Consider the following 22,312-nt stretch of genomic DNA (forward strand, 5'->3'; position numbering starts at 1 on the left):
TATAATAAATTATGGGGTTTATCTATTTTATTTTTACCTTCATTATATTTTGCTTTGGTTTTGATACCCCCAAATTCGAAGCTATCTCTTTACAACCCTTCCTTTTCATAACCTATCATACTTTCATAAATCAGAGTCCATTTTCTGTAGGCTGTTTTTAAATCCAGTCACCGACGGGTACTTTTGGTAGCATTAGTCAACTGAATTAAAGGAATAAATTATAAGATGGTCAACATCATGAATTTTGGAATATAATTTTTTGTCATTTATTCTCTATATTGCTCTGGCTCTGTAATTACATTGAGCTTATCAAATAAGGGTTGATATATATTATAATATGTATGTATATATATATATATATATATATATATATATATATATATATATATATATATATATATATATATATTTTGTTATCATCTTAATTATTAATTACTATGAATACAATAATTATGCTTATCCACGCTTTGATTAGTTAGCTTGACATTGTCCAAACTTGTTTTCCACACGCACGCACGTATATACACAACTACGTATATACACCCCAGGCACGCACGCAAGCACACATACGCATTAACCACACATACGTACACACATACGAGCGTGAGGTCACTTCCTTTTTTTCTCCAAACGCATGCGCAGAAAATCAAGGTCCCACGCGCAGCCCCTTTTTCTTCCTCTTTCATCGGGTGGTTTTTGAGCTGACCAGTCGCACCAGATTTCGCCTCCCGACTACCAGTGGCCACTCCTCGTCAAAACATGTGCGCGGACGGTTAGCGACCTGCATACGTTCGCCCTTTCTTTCTCCCCCGTTTTCATAAAGCAGCAGTCGCTTTATGTGTGCCTTTTCATTTCCTCCTCACGTTTGGATTTTTCATCTTTTGAAATGAACATTAGCTTTTTATTTTTCTACGAAAAATAAACGTGTTCAAATTTATTCAACAACGTTTTCATTCCTTCATTTTCTGTTTGTTTCATTGTATATTTTTGCAGCGGTTTGGTGTATTATTATATGCTAACCCGTTACAAATTTGGTGACCCCCGAACTTTAAAATGAAATGAACGTTTTTGAAGGAACCACGTGTTGAACTTTAACACAAATATTTACAAAACACACGGAAAATAACCGGACAACCACGTGGAAGAATAACGTCAAACCGCGAACAAAAGACGAGTAAAATAATAATAATGTCACTACAACCCACGGAAACCCAGCATGAAACAATGACATTGAACATTCCACCCTTCAACCCGGCGAACACAAAAATATGGTTCGTCCAAATACAAGCTTTATTTGACGCCAAACGAATTACCTCACAACGAGCGCGTTATTGCTATCTCGTCGAGAAACTGCCTTTGGAGATAGTGGAAGAGGTTATAGATGTACTTGACAATGTGCCTGAAGAAAACCCATACGACACACTCAAGCAAGCCATTCTACAGCGAACCGGCGTTTCTAATGAAGCCATGCTGCGAAACCTGTTCACACAAGTTGAATTGGGAGACCGCACACCGTCGCAGTTACTACGACACATGAAATCCTTGTTAGGAGAAAATAAAATGTCTGACAGCATTATGCGTAGCTTGTGGATGAATAAGCTACCCGCGACAGCAAAACAAATCCTCGTGCCAATGTCTGAAGAGACGACGTTAGAAAAACTCGCCGACATAGCTGACCGGATACTCGAAAGTTCCCGAAGCCGACAAGTGTACGCACAACAACAGCAACCAGTGCAAACCCGAGACGAGGAGCTAGCGGAATTAAAGTCCACAGTGGAAAAGCTGTCACAACAATTAGCCGACGTTCTCCAAGTATGTCGACGTTACCCCAGTAACTACAACAACACGCGACAAAGGACCAGGCGAAGAAGCTCCAGCAGCAGGCGACACGGTTCACGTGATAGACAAAACATATGCTTCTATCACAGAAAATTCGGCGCAGACGCTCGACGATGCACTACACCCTGTGCGTTCAAAAAAACAGCACAGGGAAACGAATTTTCCAGCCAGTAACGACGACAACTGTAGCTGGAATACACAAAAAAGGTCGTCTGTTTTATATCCGTGACAAAATTCACGGATATAACTTCTTAATAGACACCGGAGCTGAAATCAGCGTCATACCGACACCGCATGGCCATCCAACGGGGACACATTTTCTCACTCTGCAAGCTGCTAACGGGACTAAAATACCCACTTTTGGAGAGAAAATGTTAAACTTAAACCTGGGAATGCGAAGGAATTTTGTTTGGAATTTCACCATAGCCAGCGTGACCACTCCAATATTAGGGGCAGACTTTTTAGCCCATTTTAACCTGTCTGTCGACATGACAAACCATTCGTTAACAGACAACGAAACGAAGATTTCGGTGAGAGGAACCACTTCAAAATTTTTAACCACCGGAATCAGCGCTGCCTTACCCGAAGATGCACACGTCCGCCAGCTACTCCAAAAATATCCTCAACTCTCCCAGCCGTTTAAAAATACGGACCCTATCAAGCATAGCGCTAAGCACTACATCAAAACCACAGGACCGCCCGTCTATTCAACCCCCAGACGCTTGAAACCGGATAGATACAAATTGGCAAAATCCGAGTTTCAAGACCTACTCCAGATGGGAATAATACGGCCCTCGAAAAGTGCTTGGTCGTCACCACTCCACATGGTACAGAAAGCTGATAACACCACATGGCGCCCGTGCGGAGATTTCAGGCGTTTAAACGCAAAAACAATCCCAGATAGATACCCTATCCCCCACATCCATGACTTCGCCAACGGACTTCAAGGCGCCACAATTTTTTCAAAGCTGGACCTCGTAAAAGCCTATTTTCAAATTCCAGTCGCAGAAGAAGATATACATAAAACTGCACTAACAACACCATTCGGCCTTTACGAGTTCCTTAGGATGCCTTTCGGGCTTAGAAACGCCTGCCAAACTTTTCAACGTTTGATTGACGAAGTTTTCAGAGGTCTGCCTTTCATATTCGCTTATGTGGACGATGTTTTGATTGCCAGCAGAAACCTCGACGAACACAGACAACACCTTGAGCAAACCTTTAAAAGACTATCACATTTCGGCCTGAAAATAAACACCGATAAATGTGTTTTCGGCCAACAAGAAGTTAAATTTCTCGGACACTTGATTGACAAGGATGGAATTTCACCTCTACCCGAAAAAGTAAGCGCTATTTCTGATTTTCCTGTACCGACATCTGTCAGACAGGTACGCCGTTTTGTAGGCATAATCAATTATTACCGACGTTTTTTGCCTAACTGCTCTACGTTACTCGCGCCTTTAACGGACATGTTAAAAAATCGGACAAAAAAACAACAGTTAGTTTTGGAGGGACCTGCACTCCAGGCCTTTGAAAAATCGAAAACTGCTTTGGAAAACTTCACCAAACTAACTTACGTCCAAGAGAGCGATACAACGAAACTCACACTAACAACGGATGCATCTGAAATAGCAGTAGGTGCAGTCATTCACCAGATTTCCGACAACAAAATTACCCCTATTTCATTCTTCTCGGCAAAGCTAAACAAGGCGCAGAGTAAATACAACACTTTTTCGAGAGAGCTACTCGCGATTTACCTTGCAATAAAACATTTTAAACATCTGCTCGAGGGTAGAAATTTTTCCATCTATACGGATCACAAACCCTTAACATTTGCTCTACACACACAGGTCGACAAATACGGCCCTCGAGAAATTCGACATCTCGATTTTATTGCCCAATATTCTACCGATATACGGTACATAAAAGGACACGAGAACATTGTAGCTGACGCTTTATCTCGCGCAACGATTGCTTCTTTAAATTCCGCTCCACTAAGTATGAAATTAATAGCACAAGAGCAATCAGCCGATACCACGCTTCCAGCTATAATGGAAAAGACTTCACTGAAGCTGGAAGAAATGCCGACACCATTCGGAACAACAAACTTCTACTGCGATGTATCGCAAAAACAACCTCGCCCGTATATTTCACCGAGCCTCAGACGACAAGTTTTTAATCACTTTCACAATTTGTCCCACCCAGGAAAACGCGCCACTGTGAAATTAATAGCGGAACGTTTTGTTTGGCCAAATATGAATACGGCCATCCGTAGTTGGACCAAAACTTGCGTTCCGTGCCAAAAAAACAAAATACACAGGCACACCAAATCCCCTGCAGGAACTTTCAGTGTACCTGATGCCAGGTTCACCCATGTGCATATTGACTTAGTTGGACCCTTGCCCACTTCAAAAGGGCACACCCATATCCTTACTATAGTCGATAGATTTAGTAGATGGCCGACAGCAATAGCAGTCAGAGACACATCAGCCTCAACGATAGCCAGAGTATTCCTACAGGATTGGATAGCTATTTTCGGAGTACCCTCCGTAGTCACAACAGACAGGGGCGCACAGTTCCAATCAACTCTTTTCGCGGAATTTAATAATTTGTTGGGAACCAGACACATAAAGACTACTGCGTACCATCCGTGCGCAAATGGCATGGTCGAGCGCTTCCACAGACAATTGAAAGCGTCTTTAGCGATGAATGAAAACAGCGCGGACTGGGCAGACAATTTGCCGCTCATACTTTTAGCAATTCGCAACACTGTGAAGGAAGATTTGCAGAGCACGCCCGCAGAATTAGTTTTCGGATCAGCTTTAATTTTACCCGGACAATTCTGCGAAAACAATGCGAATATTGCCCCAACGACAACCTTCGTGACCGAATTAAAACGTAAAATGTCACAATTAAAATTCACTCCCACCAAAAAGACAGACACGAACATTTTCGTTCCAAGGGATGTTCACACCTGTAAATACGTGTTTATCAGGAACGACGCGGTCAAAAAACCACTCTGTCCAAATTATTCTGGACCCTATCTAGTTCTCGACAGAAGTGAAAAATATTTCACTATTTTAAAAAGAGACAAAAGAGACACTATAGCAATTGACAGAATCAAACCGGCATTTATAGACGAACAATTGCGCTTGTCCCCTAGTCCAATACAAGAAAGTACACACTCACAAACGGACGAAGAGACTACGAGAAACAATACACCAAAAACAACAACAAAAACTGGGCGAAAAGTTCATTGGCCCAAACATTTCAAACAATATATTACTTATTAAAAACACACATAAAAAATAAATATATAAAAAAAAAATACATTTCTATACACATATATATTTTTTTTTCTTTCCCCAGGAGGGAGAGTATTGTCCAAACTTGTTTTCCACACGCACGCACGTATATACACAACTACGTATATACACCCCAGGCACGCACGCAAGCACACATACGCATTAACCACACATACGTACACACATACGAGCGTGAGGTCACTTCCTTTTTTTCTCCAAACGCATGCGCAGAAAACCAAGGTCCCACGCGCAGCCCCTTTTTCTTCCTCTTTCATCGGGTGGCTTTTGAGCTGACCAGTCGCACCAGATTTCGCTTCCCGACTACCAGTGGCCACTCCTCGTCAAAACATGTGCGCGGACGGTTAGCGACCTGCATACGTTCGCCCTTTCTTTCTCCCCCGTTTTCATAAAGCAGCAGTCGCTTTATGTGTGCCTTTTCATTTCCTCCTCACGTTTGGATTTTTCATCTTTTGAAATGAACATTAGCTTTTTATTTTTCTACGAAAAATAAACGTGTTCAAATTTATTCAACGTTTTCATTCCTTCATTTTCTGTTTGTTTCATTGTATATTTTTGCAGCGGTTTGGTGTATTATTATATGCTAACCCGTTACAACATAATGTTGTTTATACACATGCACTAGAAAGGGAGGTAACTCATCTAAACTTGTAGCAGTAGTATTAATGCAGCTTTCTTCGTATATATAAACAAGCAGCAGACGACAACTTATTTTTCCAAAGTGTCTGCATGTGTTTCAGTGCTTGATTTAAGAGACAAAGTAATTTGCAGATTTTGACTCAGCACTTTTGATCTGATATCCTTATCAATGTCAGAAGTTCTTGAAACTTTTTTTAAAACCCATTATTCAAAATTAAAAGTATGGAAAATGATATTAAAAACAAATTTCCGACATTTTTAGTGTTCCCTTTTAGCCTACCGAACAAGAACAACTACTTTTCACATCAAATCGTCTCACATATTGGACGTATTTTTTACTTTGATGAGAAAACATTTATATTTTTTGTTTTAATTAAAAATGGATAGAATACATTTGATAGATATTTTATCAGTGTTCACTGATAGAATTTTACTTTAATAAGAATTTTTATTTTATTTTTAGGTTTCCTTATTTATTTTAGAGACTCAAACTATTTTCGATATACACAAAAAGATAAAAAATACTCTATGGTGAACTCATTTAATTAGGTTAAAAAGGTAAAACATTTTTGTTAGATCGGTGACTGTATGGATAAAGCGTTCGCCTTCAGTTCCAATATTTTATACGATTGTGGGTTCTAATCTCAGTCTAAACAATAGTTTTATGTTTTTTGTTTCGTGCTATAGCGTTCCAGTTATTTCTTAGTCGATACTGATATCATCATAATCTGAATGATTTTTTTGGATAAAAAAATGGATGAAAAATATTTAGCAAACATTTACTGAACTTTTAATCATCGCTATAAAATTCAATAAAAATTGGGTGATCCTGCATAGACGGGTACTTAAACTAGTTTAATTATGAAAAAAATCATTAACAACAATTTTGTAGAAGAAAGATGCGTACAAATAAAAATAAAAATCAATATTTCACTCATAATTTTATTATAAAATGATATTATTATCTAAAATTATTATATTTTCACAGCATTATGATTGAAAAAATAATTTCAATGGAAAAAGCAAACATGGAATTTCCATGTTAAAGCTAGTTAAAACATTTTCACCACCGTTTATTATTTTTTTATTCGATTAATTTTTTCTAAGAATTTAAATATTGAAAACTTTATGCAAACACAGCAAAAATAGAATAGAAAACAATAAGAACGTATGTATGTATGTATATATGTGTGTGTGTATCTATGTATGTATGTATGTATGTGTGTATATATGTATGCATATATATGCATATATATGCATATCTATGTATGTATATGTGTATGTGTAGGTATGTGCGTATGTATATGTATATGTGTGCATGTAGGTATATGTGTATGTATGTTTATGTATGTATAGATGTATTTGTATGTATATATGTATATGTAGGTGTGTATATATGTACGTATATGTATGTGTATGTATATATATATGTGTATGTATTTACATGTATGTGTATGTGTGTATATATGTATATATATGTGCGTGTATATGTATGTACATGTATGTATGTTTATATGCATATATGTGTATATGTATGTATTTATATGTATGTATATGTATGTGTGTATGTATGTTTATATGCATATATGTGTATATGTATGTATTTGTATGTATGTGTATATATGTATTTGTATATATGTATGTGTATATATGTATGTATATATATATATGTATATATGTGTGTATGTGTATATATATGTATATGTGTGTATGTATGTGTATATATATGTATATGTGTGTATGTATGTGTATATATGTATGTATGTGTGTCTGTATATGTATATATGTATGTATGTGTGTCTGTATATGTATACATACATATATATATATATATATATATATATATATATATATATATATATATATATATATATGTATACCGATGACCGTCTGCTTGAGGGCTGTTGCTGGCAGGACTGAAAAGTCATCTTCGGACACATGGACTTTCAGTGACTGAGGGAGTGGCACTTGTCTGACAGGACGTTGCAATCATTATTATTTTATGCATGTATGTATGTATATATGTATATATTTTTTGTTTCATTTTACTTCAATCAAAGTTTTCATAAATTAAGAGGCACATTATTGGAGCTACCACTTGATCTCTATATGAAATACATCGAGTGGTCCATTAAATTTTGCTTTACTTCTCAATTCTTGAGTTAGTAAAGAAGTGATGAACATTAATTTTCCATTCCCCAGTTGACCAGTCAAGTTCTTTATAATTTTCGTGTGGTTTCTTGGTCTTACCGACTCCAGAATATGAATTCATCTAGTCTGGTAGAGTAACCAGCTTAGTGTTGTTACTATAGGCACCATCACTTAAGAAGATGACTCATCCTTGGCAGCAACGATATAATCTTCCATCAACACGGTGAACCTATCACAAATATTGATGAGCGCCTGCTGCTGCTGCTGCTGCAGTGTGAGATGATCTGTAACCGCCAAACAAATTCATTTAGGTTTTAGTTACGTGATCAAGAATTGAAAGAAAGTTATTAAACAAAATTTGTGGCAGAAAAAAATGGGTGCTTATTCAGTTTTACCCCAATATTAAAGAAATTATAATTGCACAAGAATTGATAGTTTACATACCTATTAAGTAAAAAAAATGTCTGTACACTAAAATTTACACAAATTTATCAAGTATTTTTGTTTTTTAAAAAATAAAATAACATCATCCACATGCAAATTTTGGAATCTATTCGTAACATATGAAAGGTGGTGGTGGTGGGGGGGCTTTGTTGGCTCTTAAAGTTTGAGCTACGTCCCCTTGGTATTGACCTTAATAAAAGCAAAAAATGACCAATAGCGTTTATGATCTTTTTTGTGAAAGAGAAGCAGATAGATATGTCAAAAATTGGATATCAAGTCGCACAGATGAGTTTGCAAACCAAACAAAACAAGCTCGATGTTCCAGCTCTGATGACTTCCATCAGCTGCGTTGCAAAACTGCCAGCTCTATCAGAGCTGATCGCAACATTTACTGACAGAAAATTGCTGAAAACATGGAGCAAGTCTCATCAGCAGGCAATACAAGAAAGCTGTACAGTATTCTCTGATCGATGATGAAACCATTCGGAGGCAACAACGATGTAATCTTCAATCAACAAGGTGAACCTGTCACAAATTTTTATGAGTGCTTCCAATGCTGGAGTGATCACTTCGCCTTACTGCTTAATCATTCCAGTCAAACTCCAGATTTCAACTTCTGTGGAATTTGACTCTACCATTATACCCCTCCCCCACTACTGATTAAATCCTGGACACCATCAAAAAACTGAAAAACAATAAGACGGCTGAAGAAGACTTTTATTTGAAATTTTCAAACATTCTTCAGAATTATTATTTCTAGCACTCCACCAAATTTTCATCCATGTCTGGGAAACTGAAACGTTTCCTCAAAACTAGATGATAAACGCTATTGCAGTAATTATTGCGGTATCAGCCTTATCGATATCAGATCAAAAATCTTCACTACCATCCTGTTTAAGTGGTTTCAAAAATGAAAAGACACACCGGCAAGGCCAAACCAATGTGGATTTTGCTCAGGCCGAGGATGTACCGAGCAAATTTTAACTATCCTAAGAATACTTGAACATTGCTGGAGCTACCAGCAAAAGACCATTGCCTACTTCATTGACTTTGCTGTTGCATTTGACTCTGTTGATCTTAGAGCCATTTGGAATATCATGGCATGCCCTCTAAACTGCACGACTTAAGCAAAGTCTACTATGCATGGCCAACAGTTGTGTTTCTTTGACATTCACTCTGACGTCTGACAAGGATATATTCTCTTGCCTCCATTCTTCGATTACGCCATCAACTGAATAACATCGAACGTCTTGGCCAACTTTCATCGTGTAACAGTAAGTTGTGGTCTACAAATATCGGGTCTCGACTACGTTGATGATATTGCTATATTGGGTGAAGACTTTACTGGCATTCAATTAGCTATTGACAAGATGCAATCTTATATTTCCAAGATCGGTATGAAGATAAACGCCAATAAGACAAAGTTACTGATGACAGGTGTCCTTCCAAATGAAAAAGAGCTTGTTGTCTTTGGGATGGAAACCCTTAAGCGGTCGATCAGTTCAAGTATCTTAGTTCCATCATCACCACAGCTGGCTAAGGGGAAGAAGGCATCGGCAATGTTTCCACCACTTTCTGATTGTAGCTCTGGTTTTGAAAGTTAGGATCTACCAGGCCATCTCCTTTATGTCTGCAAAACTTGGCCTATGCAGGCAACTGACCTGTGCAAACTGGCAGTATTCGACCATCACTGTCTATGCCGCATCCTTTGTATCTACTAGCAACAGTTTATCTCCAACAATAAAGTTGATCTCACTGCAAAATCGATTTCCTCTAAAATCTCTCTTTGCCAGAAGCCTTCATTGGTTCGGCTACACTCTTTGATGACACCCAGGTGACTTCATCTGTGAAGTCATCGATCTAGAACCATAACCAGGCTGGAAGAAACGTTGCAGTGACCAACTCAAAACCTGGCTTAGGACAGTAAAGAAGGATTCTGAACTGTTTCTAGGCTCTTATCTTTAAAGAGTCTATCACTGGAACTGGAAATGGATTATACTCATAACGGAAGTAGCCTTGGATCACCATGCCTGGTCAGCCAGTGTCTGGGATGTGGTGATCTTGCTAGAAAGAACCATTCAAACCAACACAGGATGAATGCTGCAACTATAACTATGATTATAACTATGACTATGAATGAGAGATTATTCGGCAATCAGCTTTCCTCTTTTTTTACAACTAGAATACTGAATAAATTTGCATAATGTATCGCATATTGTCGTCTTTTAACTTAACACATAAATACATAAGTTTTTTTAGCAATATTTTTTTTACAAGCCCTTTTACATATTGAGGTAAAACTGAATAAGCACCAAAAATGTGTACAAAGAACAATGGAACACAAAGATGTAAAAAAAAAGATTTTATTAAGTAAAATATTTTGTATTCATAAATACAGCTGCAAATTAACTTTATTAAAAACTAGCAGGACCCGTTAATCGGCGTTGCCCAGTGGAAGCATGACCCCCCCCACTCGTAAAAAATTAAACTGCGATTGTTGTTGGTGTCTATTGCCATCCTTGGAAAATTGTGGACACTCGTGGCTGCGGCCAAAATGAAATAATCTGGGTTCCACTGGCGATTAGTGCTGGTTTGGGGCGATAACCTGTAGGTACTATTTGACTCTAACAAAAGCAATTAAGGGAATGCGTAAATCAGTATGAATTAATAAAATTACAAAAAATTGTCCGTTAGAAAAATAATAGAAAGTAAAAACAGAAGTTTTCGAACAATTAAGACTTTTTTACTTCCTTGAGTAATTTCCTGTTAAGAACAACCTTCGGAATAGACACTCCTAACCTCCCCATGTTAAGAACGGTATTTGGAATAGACACCCAAACTTCCGCATGTTGACAACGATTTTCAAAATAGACACTCACAACCTCGCCATGTTAAGAACGGTATTTGGAATAGACACCCCCAACTTCCCCATGTTAAGATCAACTTTCAGACACCCAAACCTACCCATGTTAAGAACGGCTTTCGGAATAGAGACTTCTAACCTACCCATGTTAAGAACGGCTTTCGGAATATACACCCTTGCCCCAAATTTAACCGTTGGGGGGGGGGAGTAGTGTTATGTTCCGAGAGAAGTAGATTTGTTTATTGCACAAGATGGCGGCTAGTGAATTACAGGTGTATATATCTCGAAAACTACTTGTTTCTGCAAAATTTAAATGAGATTTTCTTATTCAGCATAGTCGAAAACCTAACTCAATAACTCAAGCGATGAAAATGCATTTAACAGGTCAATCTTTAGCTTTAAAATTTTTTTTGCGCTGATAGACCTACTAGTTTGTTCGTGTCAAAGTTGCTTTTTAAAAACCCATAGTTTGTCAGGTCACAATAGTTTCAAAAGAAAACCTGAATAACAGAAAATATCATGTAGGTGTGACCTCCTTAGATTTCAAAACCAGATATTATGACCATAAAAGCACGTTCAATAACAAAAAACACCGAATGAAAACAGCACTAGCAAACCAATACTGGGAACTCAAAGAAAGTGGACGTTCGCCGATAGTTGAATGGAAAATAGTAAGACGAGTAATCACATGTAGGAACCTAGACGACCCATGTAGATTATGCCTGAATGAGAAATTCGCTATCCTGAATTTTAAAGAACCCCAACATCTATTAAACTGTAGGCGAGAAATAGCGAGCAACTGTGTGCACAAGATAAACTTTAGAATAGTAATATATAAATAATTTTAAATTAATAATAGCAATAGAAAATAAAATAAAATAAAATAGACATATATATTCATAAATAAAAGTAGCAGAATATCTGAAATATAAACCAAAACACAAAATAACGCATCTAACTACACTTTTTTTTTTACAAAGTGGTCACCACTTATCAAGGCCCGGAAGCCACTCAGGGATAAGGGGTATTGTAAGTACAGTACGTTAGTGTGGAGATTTAATAAAGTGTCTACTTAAGGGGGCGGTTCATCAGGAATTTGTTTACGTTGGACTTGAAGACGTCCAGGTTGTAGTCAGGTGGGAAGCAAGCAGACGGAACAGAGTTCCACAGGCGTGCAGTTCTAAGAAAGAAGCTTTGTTCACGGAATCTACGTTTTGATTTAGGCATAGATAAAGAGTGGGGAATGTTTTTGACGGTGGATTCAGCTAGACGAGTGTTTTTCGTAAAAGATTGGCGACGGGGAACTAGACATTGGAGTTCAGACGAGCACCTGCCATGAAAATAACGATAAAACAAAGATAGGCTTGCAACGTCTTTTCTGTGAGAGAGAGGCTGCAGGGAAGAGAAAAGGGCATCCCTCACTAAACCACGAAGTCTATTTTGTACTCTGTCAAGGCAGGATAGGCTGTTTTTAGCAACTCCTGCCCAGATATGGCAGCAGTATTCCATCCCTAGACGTACTTGGCTTTTATATCAGTAGTGAGATATCTTCTGGAGCGGTAGAAGGATCCCACCATCTTTCCAGCGACCTCGGAGGTCAGCTTTCTATACACAAAATGATATAACTAACTTTTTCCCATAAAACACACAAAGGGAAAGGGTGAACGTGAGGTCAACTGTACCTTTGCCGTGTAAGTGCCCGACCATTGGCTGATGGGCGCGGTTACAACTAGGAAGCTGATTGGCTAACTAGCTAATTCAATAGCATGTGATTATATAAAAATGCACGATAACCACAACTCTTCGCATAAGCATGACGAATTCTCACGACGATGAAACGTGGAATATTTTGTGTAGCTTAATTGCCATATATATTTTCATAACTTACTACTTAGCTCTACTTTTGTATCCAGCACTGCTGAAGTAAATACTGAAAATTTACGCATAAAATTATATCTCTTTATATTAATTTATGTGACTATATATATATATATATATATATATATATATATATATATATATATATATATATATATATATATATATATATATATATATATATATATATATATCGTTAAACTCACTACTCGTTCAAGCAGCCGCCAATAGCGTAATGGTTAGGAGCCTTGACTGCCGTACAAACGGTCGGGTTTCAATCCTGGCTTGAGGTAGTTGCCTGTCTAGCCGCACTGATGAGCTGTGAAACAGCGAAACAGTACTGTATGTGGATGACTATAGTGCTCCTCACCTTGAGTTGAGCATATTGCGAAGTGAAACACGAATTACCATTAGCATATAAGCGACGCTCTTTGTGTAAACAAATCGAGCGGAGGTATTTCAGACGATATCAAAACATCGTTAAACTCACTACTCGTTCAAGCAGCCGCCAATAGCGTAATGGTTAGGAGCCTTGACTGCCGTACAAACGGTCGGGTTTCAATCCTGGCTTGAGGTAGTTGCCTGTCTAGCCGCACTGATGAGCTGTGAAACAGCGAAACAGTACTGTATGTGGATGACTATATATATACACTTGTGCCCGATATTATTCATACCCCTCGGATCTTTGAGATTTCTATAAGAATATTGCTCAAACCAGAAGGTAGACAATATTAAACGGATTTCAAACAATAAATTAAGCATAAGCATTTAATTTAAACTCAAAAAATAAATAAATTATGCAAGTTTAAAACATTATACAAAGAAAAACGATAATGGCACTAGTTCAAAATTATTCATACCTCTCTTACTAATAGTCAATAGCATGCCCTTTATTCTTAATAACTGCCTGTAACCGTTTTGGATATTTATCAACAAGGTTTTTACAAGGATCAACACTGATTTTTGACCATTCTTCAATGCAGTAGTTCTCCAAATCCCTCAAATTTCTAGGTTTCCGCTTTTTAACTTCAGTTTTCAATATGTGTTAGGGGTTTTCGATAGGGTTCAGGTCGGGACTCTGGCTTCCAAAACATTAATTTGATTATCCTCAAACCATTGCTTGACTATTTTGGCAGTATGTTTTGGATCATTATCCTGTTGAAGGACCCAGTTTGGTCCTAAATGGAGCTTCTCCGCATCCTGTCTAATGTTTTTCTGGAGTATCTCCAAATATTGCTCCTTCTTCATGGTTCCATCTATCTTGACCAAACTACCTGGACCACTAGCCGAAAAGGAGCCCCAAAACATTAGGCTACCACTACCATGTTTCTCCCTGGGTATGGTGTTCTTTGGGTTGTAAGCTTCTCCTTTCTTCCTCCAAACGTAAGAAGCATCCATATGGCCAAACAATTCAATTTTTGTTTCGTCAGTCCACAAAATACTGGAGAAAACGGATTCTGGAGAATTCACATGGGTCCTAGCAAACTTTAGACGTGCTGCAAGGTGTTTTCCGGTGTGCAATGGAGTCCTTCTTGGTCTTCTTCCTTTCAGACCATTTTCATGCAGAGTCCTTTGCAATGTTTGCTTTGATATTTTTATGCCAGAAGACTCCAGATTTTCTAAAATGTCCTTAGTAGTGGTGGTTGGATTTGCATTAACACTTCTTACAATATTCCTGGTGGCTCTAGCAGACAGTTTCCTTTTCCTTCCTCTACCAATCAAGTTGTTTGTTGTGTGGTGGCTCTGGAATTTTTTGATAATGCTCTGTACTGTTGCTGTAGGGACCTCAAATTTCTTGGAAATTGATTTGTAACCTAAACCAACCTAATGTGAATTCACAATTTTAGTCCTAGGATCATTACTAAGCTCTTTTTTCTTCCCCATTCTAATAATTTTTATTCTTTTATTGGTTTTCAGTTGATATCATTTTAATTTCTGAAAACTGCAAAATACGAAATGAAATTAATCAAAGGTTGTATAAAAGCATTCAAAATAAATATCAAACTGGAAACAAACAGTCAGAAACTCGATTAATACTGAAAAAATAAGGGGGTATGATTATTTTTGAACATTGCAGATTTTATAAATAGCTGTATATTTCTTTTATTACAAGTATCCCGAGATTTTAAAATGACGAAAATGATAAAAAGAGCTTTATTAAAAAAATGTATCAATATAGATGTAAACAATAAATTCTTACAAAGTTACACCTAATAAACTCAATTTTCAAGGGGGGGTATGAATAATATCGGGCACAAGTGTATATATATATAACATATATATATATATATATATATATATAACACAGATGAATGCAAACGTTTAAAGTGTGAGAAAATTTCACTTCTATTTTCAGCTGTTTAGTAAGTAAAAAATATCAGGAAAATATTTTGACAGGAGATTTGAAAAAGAAATCCCGACAGGTGATTTCCCTAGAATAAATGAAATTCAAAATTCTGGCCACAAAAATGTGACAAGCGTTTCAACACGTATTTCAATAGACGTTTTATGTTTTTTATAAACAAGTCAATAAATCAATGGAGTTGTAATCGTTTATTTTCATCAAAAATCTTGACACATCATAATTTTCATTTTTTTTTTTTACCGAAGTTTTATAAGCAAAAAATAAAAAAATAAAAATAATTTTAATATTTATGTTTTTACTGATTTTGTCACTCAGCTTTTCCTACGTGAAGGAAAAACATCTTATTGGACTGTATAGATGCGGATATAAGCAACTATATTTGTGAATTGTCAAAGTATTTGTATTATTCACATTGACATCTCGGTTAAATCACCGAAGTTAAGCAACGTTAAGTCTGGTTAAGCACCTGATGATTGACCATTTGGGAAAACCAGGCGCTGTATGTAGGAAGATGTTGACAGGTCCCTGCAAGAATCTAATCTCGTCATCTCACCTAGCCGCCGAGGTATATATGCGACTGAGGACTGCTTGTGAACTTAATATTTCCATGAAACTTCCTCCTTCGGTGTAAGCCGGTTCAATCCGTCTAGGGTGAATGCCCCTAACTTAAATTCACACACACACACACACACACACACACACACACACACACACACACACACACACACACACACACACACACACACAGAAAAAATATGAAAAAACTAAACAAAACATAAAACAATTGAGTGATTTAAACTTGTTTTAAAAAAGATTGTTTCATTGCTTTTTTACAATAACCCCGCCATAAAAAAAAAACACCCCATTAATATTCCTTTTTTTTTTTTTGGTTTGAGTGCTTTAAATGCAATAAACCTTTAGAATCTGTTCATTTACGGTTTTACTAAAAATGTGCAACTAAAATTATGTACGATCAATGTACGTCTAATTGTCGCTGCCGCTGATTAAAGTAACTTCGACACAAGCGATCGACTGGATCCGTCAACATAAAGTATCGTGAAACAATCTTGTAATAAACAATAAAACGAATTTACTCAGAAGTTTCGAGAGGTTAGTTTTGACAAATATCTTTTTAAGTCCATACCTAAAAAGATATTTACGAAAGAAAGCTTTCGGTTTTTATGAGTTTTATTAAAAATGTACGATGAAAATTATGCCCAATCAATGTACGATTGGCTGCTTCGAATCCGACATTTAGTCGTGCCGGATTTTGGTCGTACATATAGCGTTTTACTAAAAAAAAAAATGTACGACTAAATAATGTGCGATTAGTTGCTCCTGCTGCTGATTTCGTATTAAAGCAACTTTGACACGAACAAACTAGTAGGTTTATCAGCGCAAAATAGTGTAAAAAATCTGTTGTGGTTTTATAAAAATAAACAATAAAATGGACTTACTCACAAGTTTCAGTCCAGAGGTTATTTTTTGGCAAATATATTTCTACATTCATATAAAAGGCATTTACATTATTTTTTAATAAATATTCTCTCTAAAGGCAGAGAGTAAATAGATACATAAGAATTTATTTACATAATGAATTCCTTAAAGACTGAAACAATTATGTTTTTTTCCAATTCTGTGTGCCACTTTTTTTTTTTCGTTAAAAATCTTTGTAAAAAATGAACAAGTTTATTTTTTCTAGATTAGTCGTGCCTTAGTTTTACTAATCATGTATGACTAAAAATTAAACATGATTTTATTTAGTCTAATTAAATCCTAAAAGACCGAGACAATTATTTGGCACAATATGTTGGATGTAAATCAGAATTTATCGATTTATAGCACCGTGGTTGCGTGTGTCGCAATTTTGTACCAGCCTGTACCCGTGGGATCATTAAAGGTAAATTTAAAGGGATCACCGATTAATAAAAAGGTTTCACCAATCCAAATTCTTACATAAAGAAATAAAAATGAAATTCGGAAAATAACGACACTCGACAAAGAACAGGAAACTGCAGTATTAACATGTGCGCGAGCCTTTTCTAGTCTCACACAAAAACACGCGTTCACATTTCAAGCTATATTACTTGTCATATACATACGCGCACACAAACATACGCGCCCACGTCCACACACGTACATATATTCACGTTCGCGTACATACACTCACATTCACGTGTATACACACACACACACACACGCTAACACGCACAGATGGACGACGTCACTTCTCCTTTCAAAGGAAATCCACACATGCGCAAAAGATACACAGGAAACACCTATAAAAGGAAGAGACAAGCTGTTTTCAGACCAGCCTCCTAGCTGGACGGTCTACGGACCGACAGTGTGCCTTTTCGGCATGCGCGCGCACGCGCGTACCTCACACCACTTGCTACTATGTGGAACAAAAAGCTATCAGACAGTATGTACACTTTATACGCTTTATATCTCCATAACCTGGATTGACTTTCTCACTCTATCTCCCCTTCGGCTTTGGTCCATCAAAACAGACTGAGCTTAACCCTCTCTTTCTACAGGCCGGCTTGCCACTTCGCGTTTCTCTATTGCACTCCCCTTTCCTTTCATGCGCGTAGTCGTCAACGGCCAAATGAACACATGTACACCCAAGACTTTCATTTCTCAACAGAAAATAAACGACATGTTTATTTTATTCTAGCATTTGAGTTCTTTGTTTCCTTCATTCAATTCGTTTCATTATTTTTTCTTGTAGCGAGTTAGGGTATTTATATCCTAGTCTTCTACACACGAAATAAACAACATTTATTTACGTGTTAAGAATATTAATTTTAAATTGTTCCAACATAAGTGTTTTCTTGTGTAGAATGTTCATAATGAAGGATTAATGAAGTGAGGATTTTGTGAGATTAGCACGAGGCTTGAAATTACTGATTTTTGTATGATAAGTGTTCCGCACGTGGGCTTTAAGTCCATGTGGCTATTTTTGAGAAGAACAGTCCATAAATCAAATAAACGGATACGTGTGTGTGTGTGTGTGTGTGTGTGCGTGCGCGCGCGCGTGTTTGCGTGGGTGCGCACGTTCATTTCATGAGAACTGTAGTTTGTAATAAGAATATTCAAAAGGAGGTTTGAGTCCTAGCTATATGTGATAACTTTCCACGCTGGGTATTGAAGAGAAAATTGGTTGTTCTGTGGCATTCTTGGTGATGCTGTTTTACATCTAAATAGACGGAGTTTCCCCGAGCACGTGTTGTTGTTGTTGTTGAGAATTTGGAGGGAAAATTGATTTGGTTTTTGGCAGGCAAATCTTTATATACAGGCGTTTTCGAACGTTCCAGCCTGCTAACTGTATTTCTACGTGAGGGAGCGTAACATAGTTCCTTTTTTTCTATGTGTGCGGTGGTCGCATCACGACATAATGTTCCTACGTGTTCTTCATATGCGTAAGCATTGAAGCGGTGATCGTTGTGAAATGTTCCTGCCGGGGATTTATTCCGACTGGGCATTGCGGTTGCTACAACTCTATTGGAAAAAATATCCTTAGTCGTTAAGGGTTTAATTAGTCAAAGCAATTCAACAATTTCAAGCTTAATTTAAAAAACAAACAAACAAAAAACAAAACAAGCAATGATCGATAATGTTATAGGAAAAAGGGCTGCCCCTTTCTATGTATATAAGAAGAACATTAGAAAAGTGAAAATGAGATTGGGATAAGCCGAGACTCGAACCTTGTAAGCAATGTTCAGAAATAGAATGTTAGAAATCGGAATGTTAAAAAGGCCTATTGTTAAATTCTATTATAAATAGTTAGATATTGTTAATATTGTAAAATGTATTGATTGTTCATTCTTTTACGAAACTGAATATCAAAAATGTCAGCTAAAAAGAATGAACAATACAAATTAAAAATAGGTTAGGTTAAAAAATAGGTTAGTTGAGAAATCTTTGTTGTCAAAAGTGTGTTTGGAAAAACGTGTGCTTAGCCACGTGAATTGGTCACGTTGGGAAACACACTTCTGACGTCATTGCAAAAGGGAGATTCTCAATATAGGAGCTAGAGTTAGTCAGATCAGGGTGGTTGAGGCTAGACAGTAGCAGAGATCAGGAGAGTCAGGCAGTTGGCAGAGTGGTTAGCTGCCCCTTTGGAAGTGAAGGGTAGAAAGATTAAACTGAATAGAACAAACGCGAATTCCTGACGTCATCATCATTCGACCAGTCCAATGAAAGAATCATCACCGATATTTTGTAACTGTTTGTCATGCGTCGTCATTCCACAAATCGAAAGGTAATGTGTTAAACATCTTAATATGAACATTGTATAACCCTTAAAAGAATATGTATCTCTCCTCCTCTCTATACGTGTTATAAGAATATAAGAACTGTGCGTCTATCACCCTATCACCCTCAGTATATATATGAAGTCCCAAGCATCTCAGAATCGTCATTCGTGTAGTATATGGCTCCAATATGAACTATCTGTCTCTCTTTAAACATGACCCCCCCACAATATAACAATAATAAAATTAAGAATTTCTACTTTTTAGAAAGATTTTCTAGTGGTACATTGTTATTGTGTTACAAACTTCAAATTTTAAAGAAAAAGGTCACTTGTAAAATTTAATTTGCAAAAAAAACAAAAAAACAAAAAAAAAACTCTCGATTGAAAGTTATGACTGACTACATTCGTTCTGTTTTTTTTTAATTTTTATTTATTATTTCAATAATAAAGAAATAAACTTGTTTATTATTGTTTTTATAAAGATTATAAAACAAAAATGTGACACAGTTGAAAAAAGTCTCAGTCTTAAAGGATCGCTCAGTCGTTTTATTGTTTATTTTAATAACAGTTTTTTGCGCGTTCGGACTCAATAGATCGCCCGTGTAAGAAAGAATATTTAATAAAAATCAGAAGTTTCCTCTATTAAATATCTTTTTAGGTATGGACTTTGTAAAGTGTCGGCGAGACGACGTATATTTGAAAGCACACTCGTTTCCGTGAATGTCTTGTTTAATTAGCCCGCTCTCGCCTCTCACGCAAGCAGGCGAGTCTACTTCTATGGGGGTGTGACGTCAAGACCACTCCGGTCTTGTAACTGGGCGTCTTGGGTTTGATTCCACCTCTACAGACTTAAAAAGATATTTGCCAAAAATAACCTCTCAGAACTTCTGAGTAACTTCGTTTTATTGTTTATTACAAGATTGGTTTACGATATTTTATGATGACAGCCCCAGTTGCTTTGATCATCAGCAGGGGCAATGAATCGTACATTTTCAGTAAAACCGGATTTTTATAAAATATTCCCTCTTACACGATTTACTGAGTCCGTTAGCTCAAAAAATATTGTTATTTAAATAAACAGTAAAACTACTTTGGTCACAGTCGCGATTATTTTTGGTTGGTTGTTTTTGTTTTACGGCATATTAACCATTTTCAGGTTATTTAATGCCGAATCCAGTGATTTTGAAGAACAGTTTTTTAATAGAATGTATATATATATATATATATATATATATATATATATATATATATATATATATATATATATATATATATATATATATATATTTTAAGTCAGTTTCTATTTAACCCATAGTTGGGACCCTAACAGGTATTACCAGTCCGGGTCAGAGTGGACCTGGGAGCAATGGTAATTAAAGGGTGGATCCACACTCCCCCAAAGCCCGCAAAAACTACAAATTTAAGCTAAATTTAATGTAACTGTTTAAACAAACTATACCTCATTTGATTGGCTTTTTATTCTTCTATAATTTTACCTGTTCATATTTGACTTTTAATTAAAATATTCTAGTGTTCACGCCAATTTAAAAAAATAGCTTCAAATTGATGGGACAAACAGAAAGTCCGCACAATGGAAAATTGTTATTTAAATGTAACTTTAGGACATTAATGCAACACAAATACAACAGAAACACAATGAACTAGTTAATATTTAGTAGCATAGCCCTTTTGCAATCTGACAGCCTGCAATCTTTTTGGAATTCCTTGAATTAGACTGCAGCAATACTCTGGGGAAAGGGCATCCCACTTTTCTTTAATTTTTGTCCAAAGTCCTTCCAAATTTGAAATTTTATCATTGCGTAGCTGGTGCTTGATGTAATGCCATACGTTTTCAATAGGATTGGAGATTGTGCAGGCTACTTCAAACACGGAATATCATGCTCTTCCAGGAACCTCTTGATATTGCCAGCTGTGTACATGAGAGCATTATCCTGCATGAAGATGGGATTATCATTCAAATTCCGACCAAAGTAGAGTAGAAAATGCTCAGTCAGCATATTAATCCACGTGGTCGAATTAATTCGACCGTGTAAGCGAACTATAGGCCCTGGACCATTGGTACTAATAATGCCTACACCAAAACTGAACCTCCACCACCTTGCAGCGTTGAAACTGAGCACCAGTGATTAAATTCGACGGACGTACTACCTACCATCACTGCCTAGCCTATTGAACTTGCTTTCATCGCTAAAAAGCACTTTTGATCAATATGAAGAGTCATGATCTTCATTGCATCTGGCGAAGTTCAGACGGTGCTTTCTGTTCTTTACAGAAATCATTGGCTTGCTTCTTACAACATATCCTCGCAAGTTAAATTCCTTTTTTTTAACAAGATTGCACTGTTGTTGGATTTGGGGAGCCGTTTCAGATCTGTTTCTTAGGCTGTGAATCTTGATGGCATTGTCTTCCATGTTAGAAATAACTCTAGTACGACCAGATTTAGGGGCATCACAAACACTGCCAGTGTTTTGGTGCTTTTGCACAGTCTTTCGTACCGTTTTCCCATCACATTTCAATTTGCGGTCGATTTCTCG

The 22,312-nt window shown here is 36.8% G+C and overlaps 1 protein-coding gene across 1 annotated transcript; it reads left to right on the forward strand.

The window, feature by feature from the left end:
• Positions 1–1,224: 1,224 nt before the first annotated feature.
• Positions 1,225–2,013, forward strand: LOC145292335 (uncharacterized). The gene has a single exon (XM_080138664.1). The coding sequence runs from the start codon at positions 1,225–1,227 to the stop codon at positions 2,011–2,013; it is 789 nt and encodes a 262-aa protein (XP_079994790.1).
• Positions 2,014–22,312: the final 20,299 nt, after the last annotated feature.

The sequence above is a fragment of the Euprymna scolopes genome, chromosome 13, assembly GCF_053919585.1.
Source record: "Euprymna scolopes isolate OS-2025 chromosome 13, ASM5391958v1, whole genome shotgun sequence".
NCBI classification, from domain to species: domain Eukaryota; kingdom Metazoa; phylum Mollusca; class Cephalopoda; order Sepiida; family Sepiolidae; genus Euprymna; species Euprymna scolopes.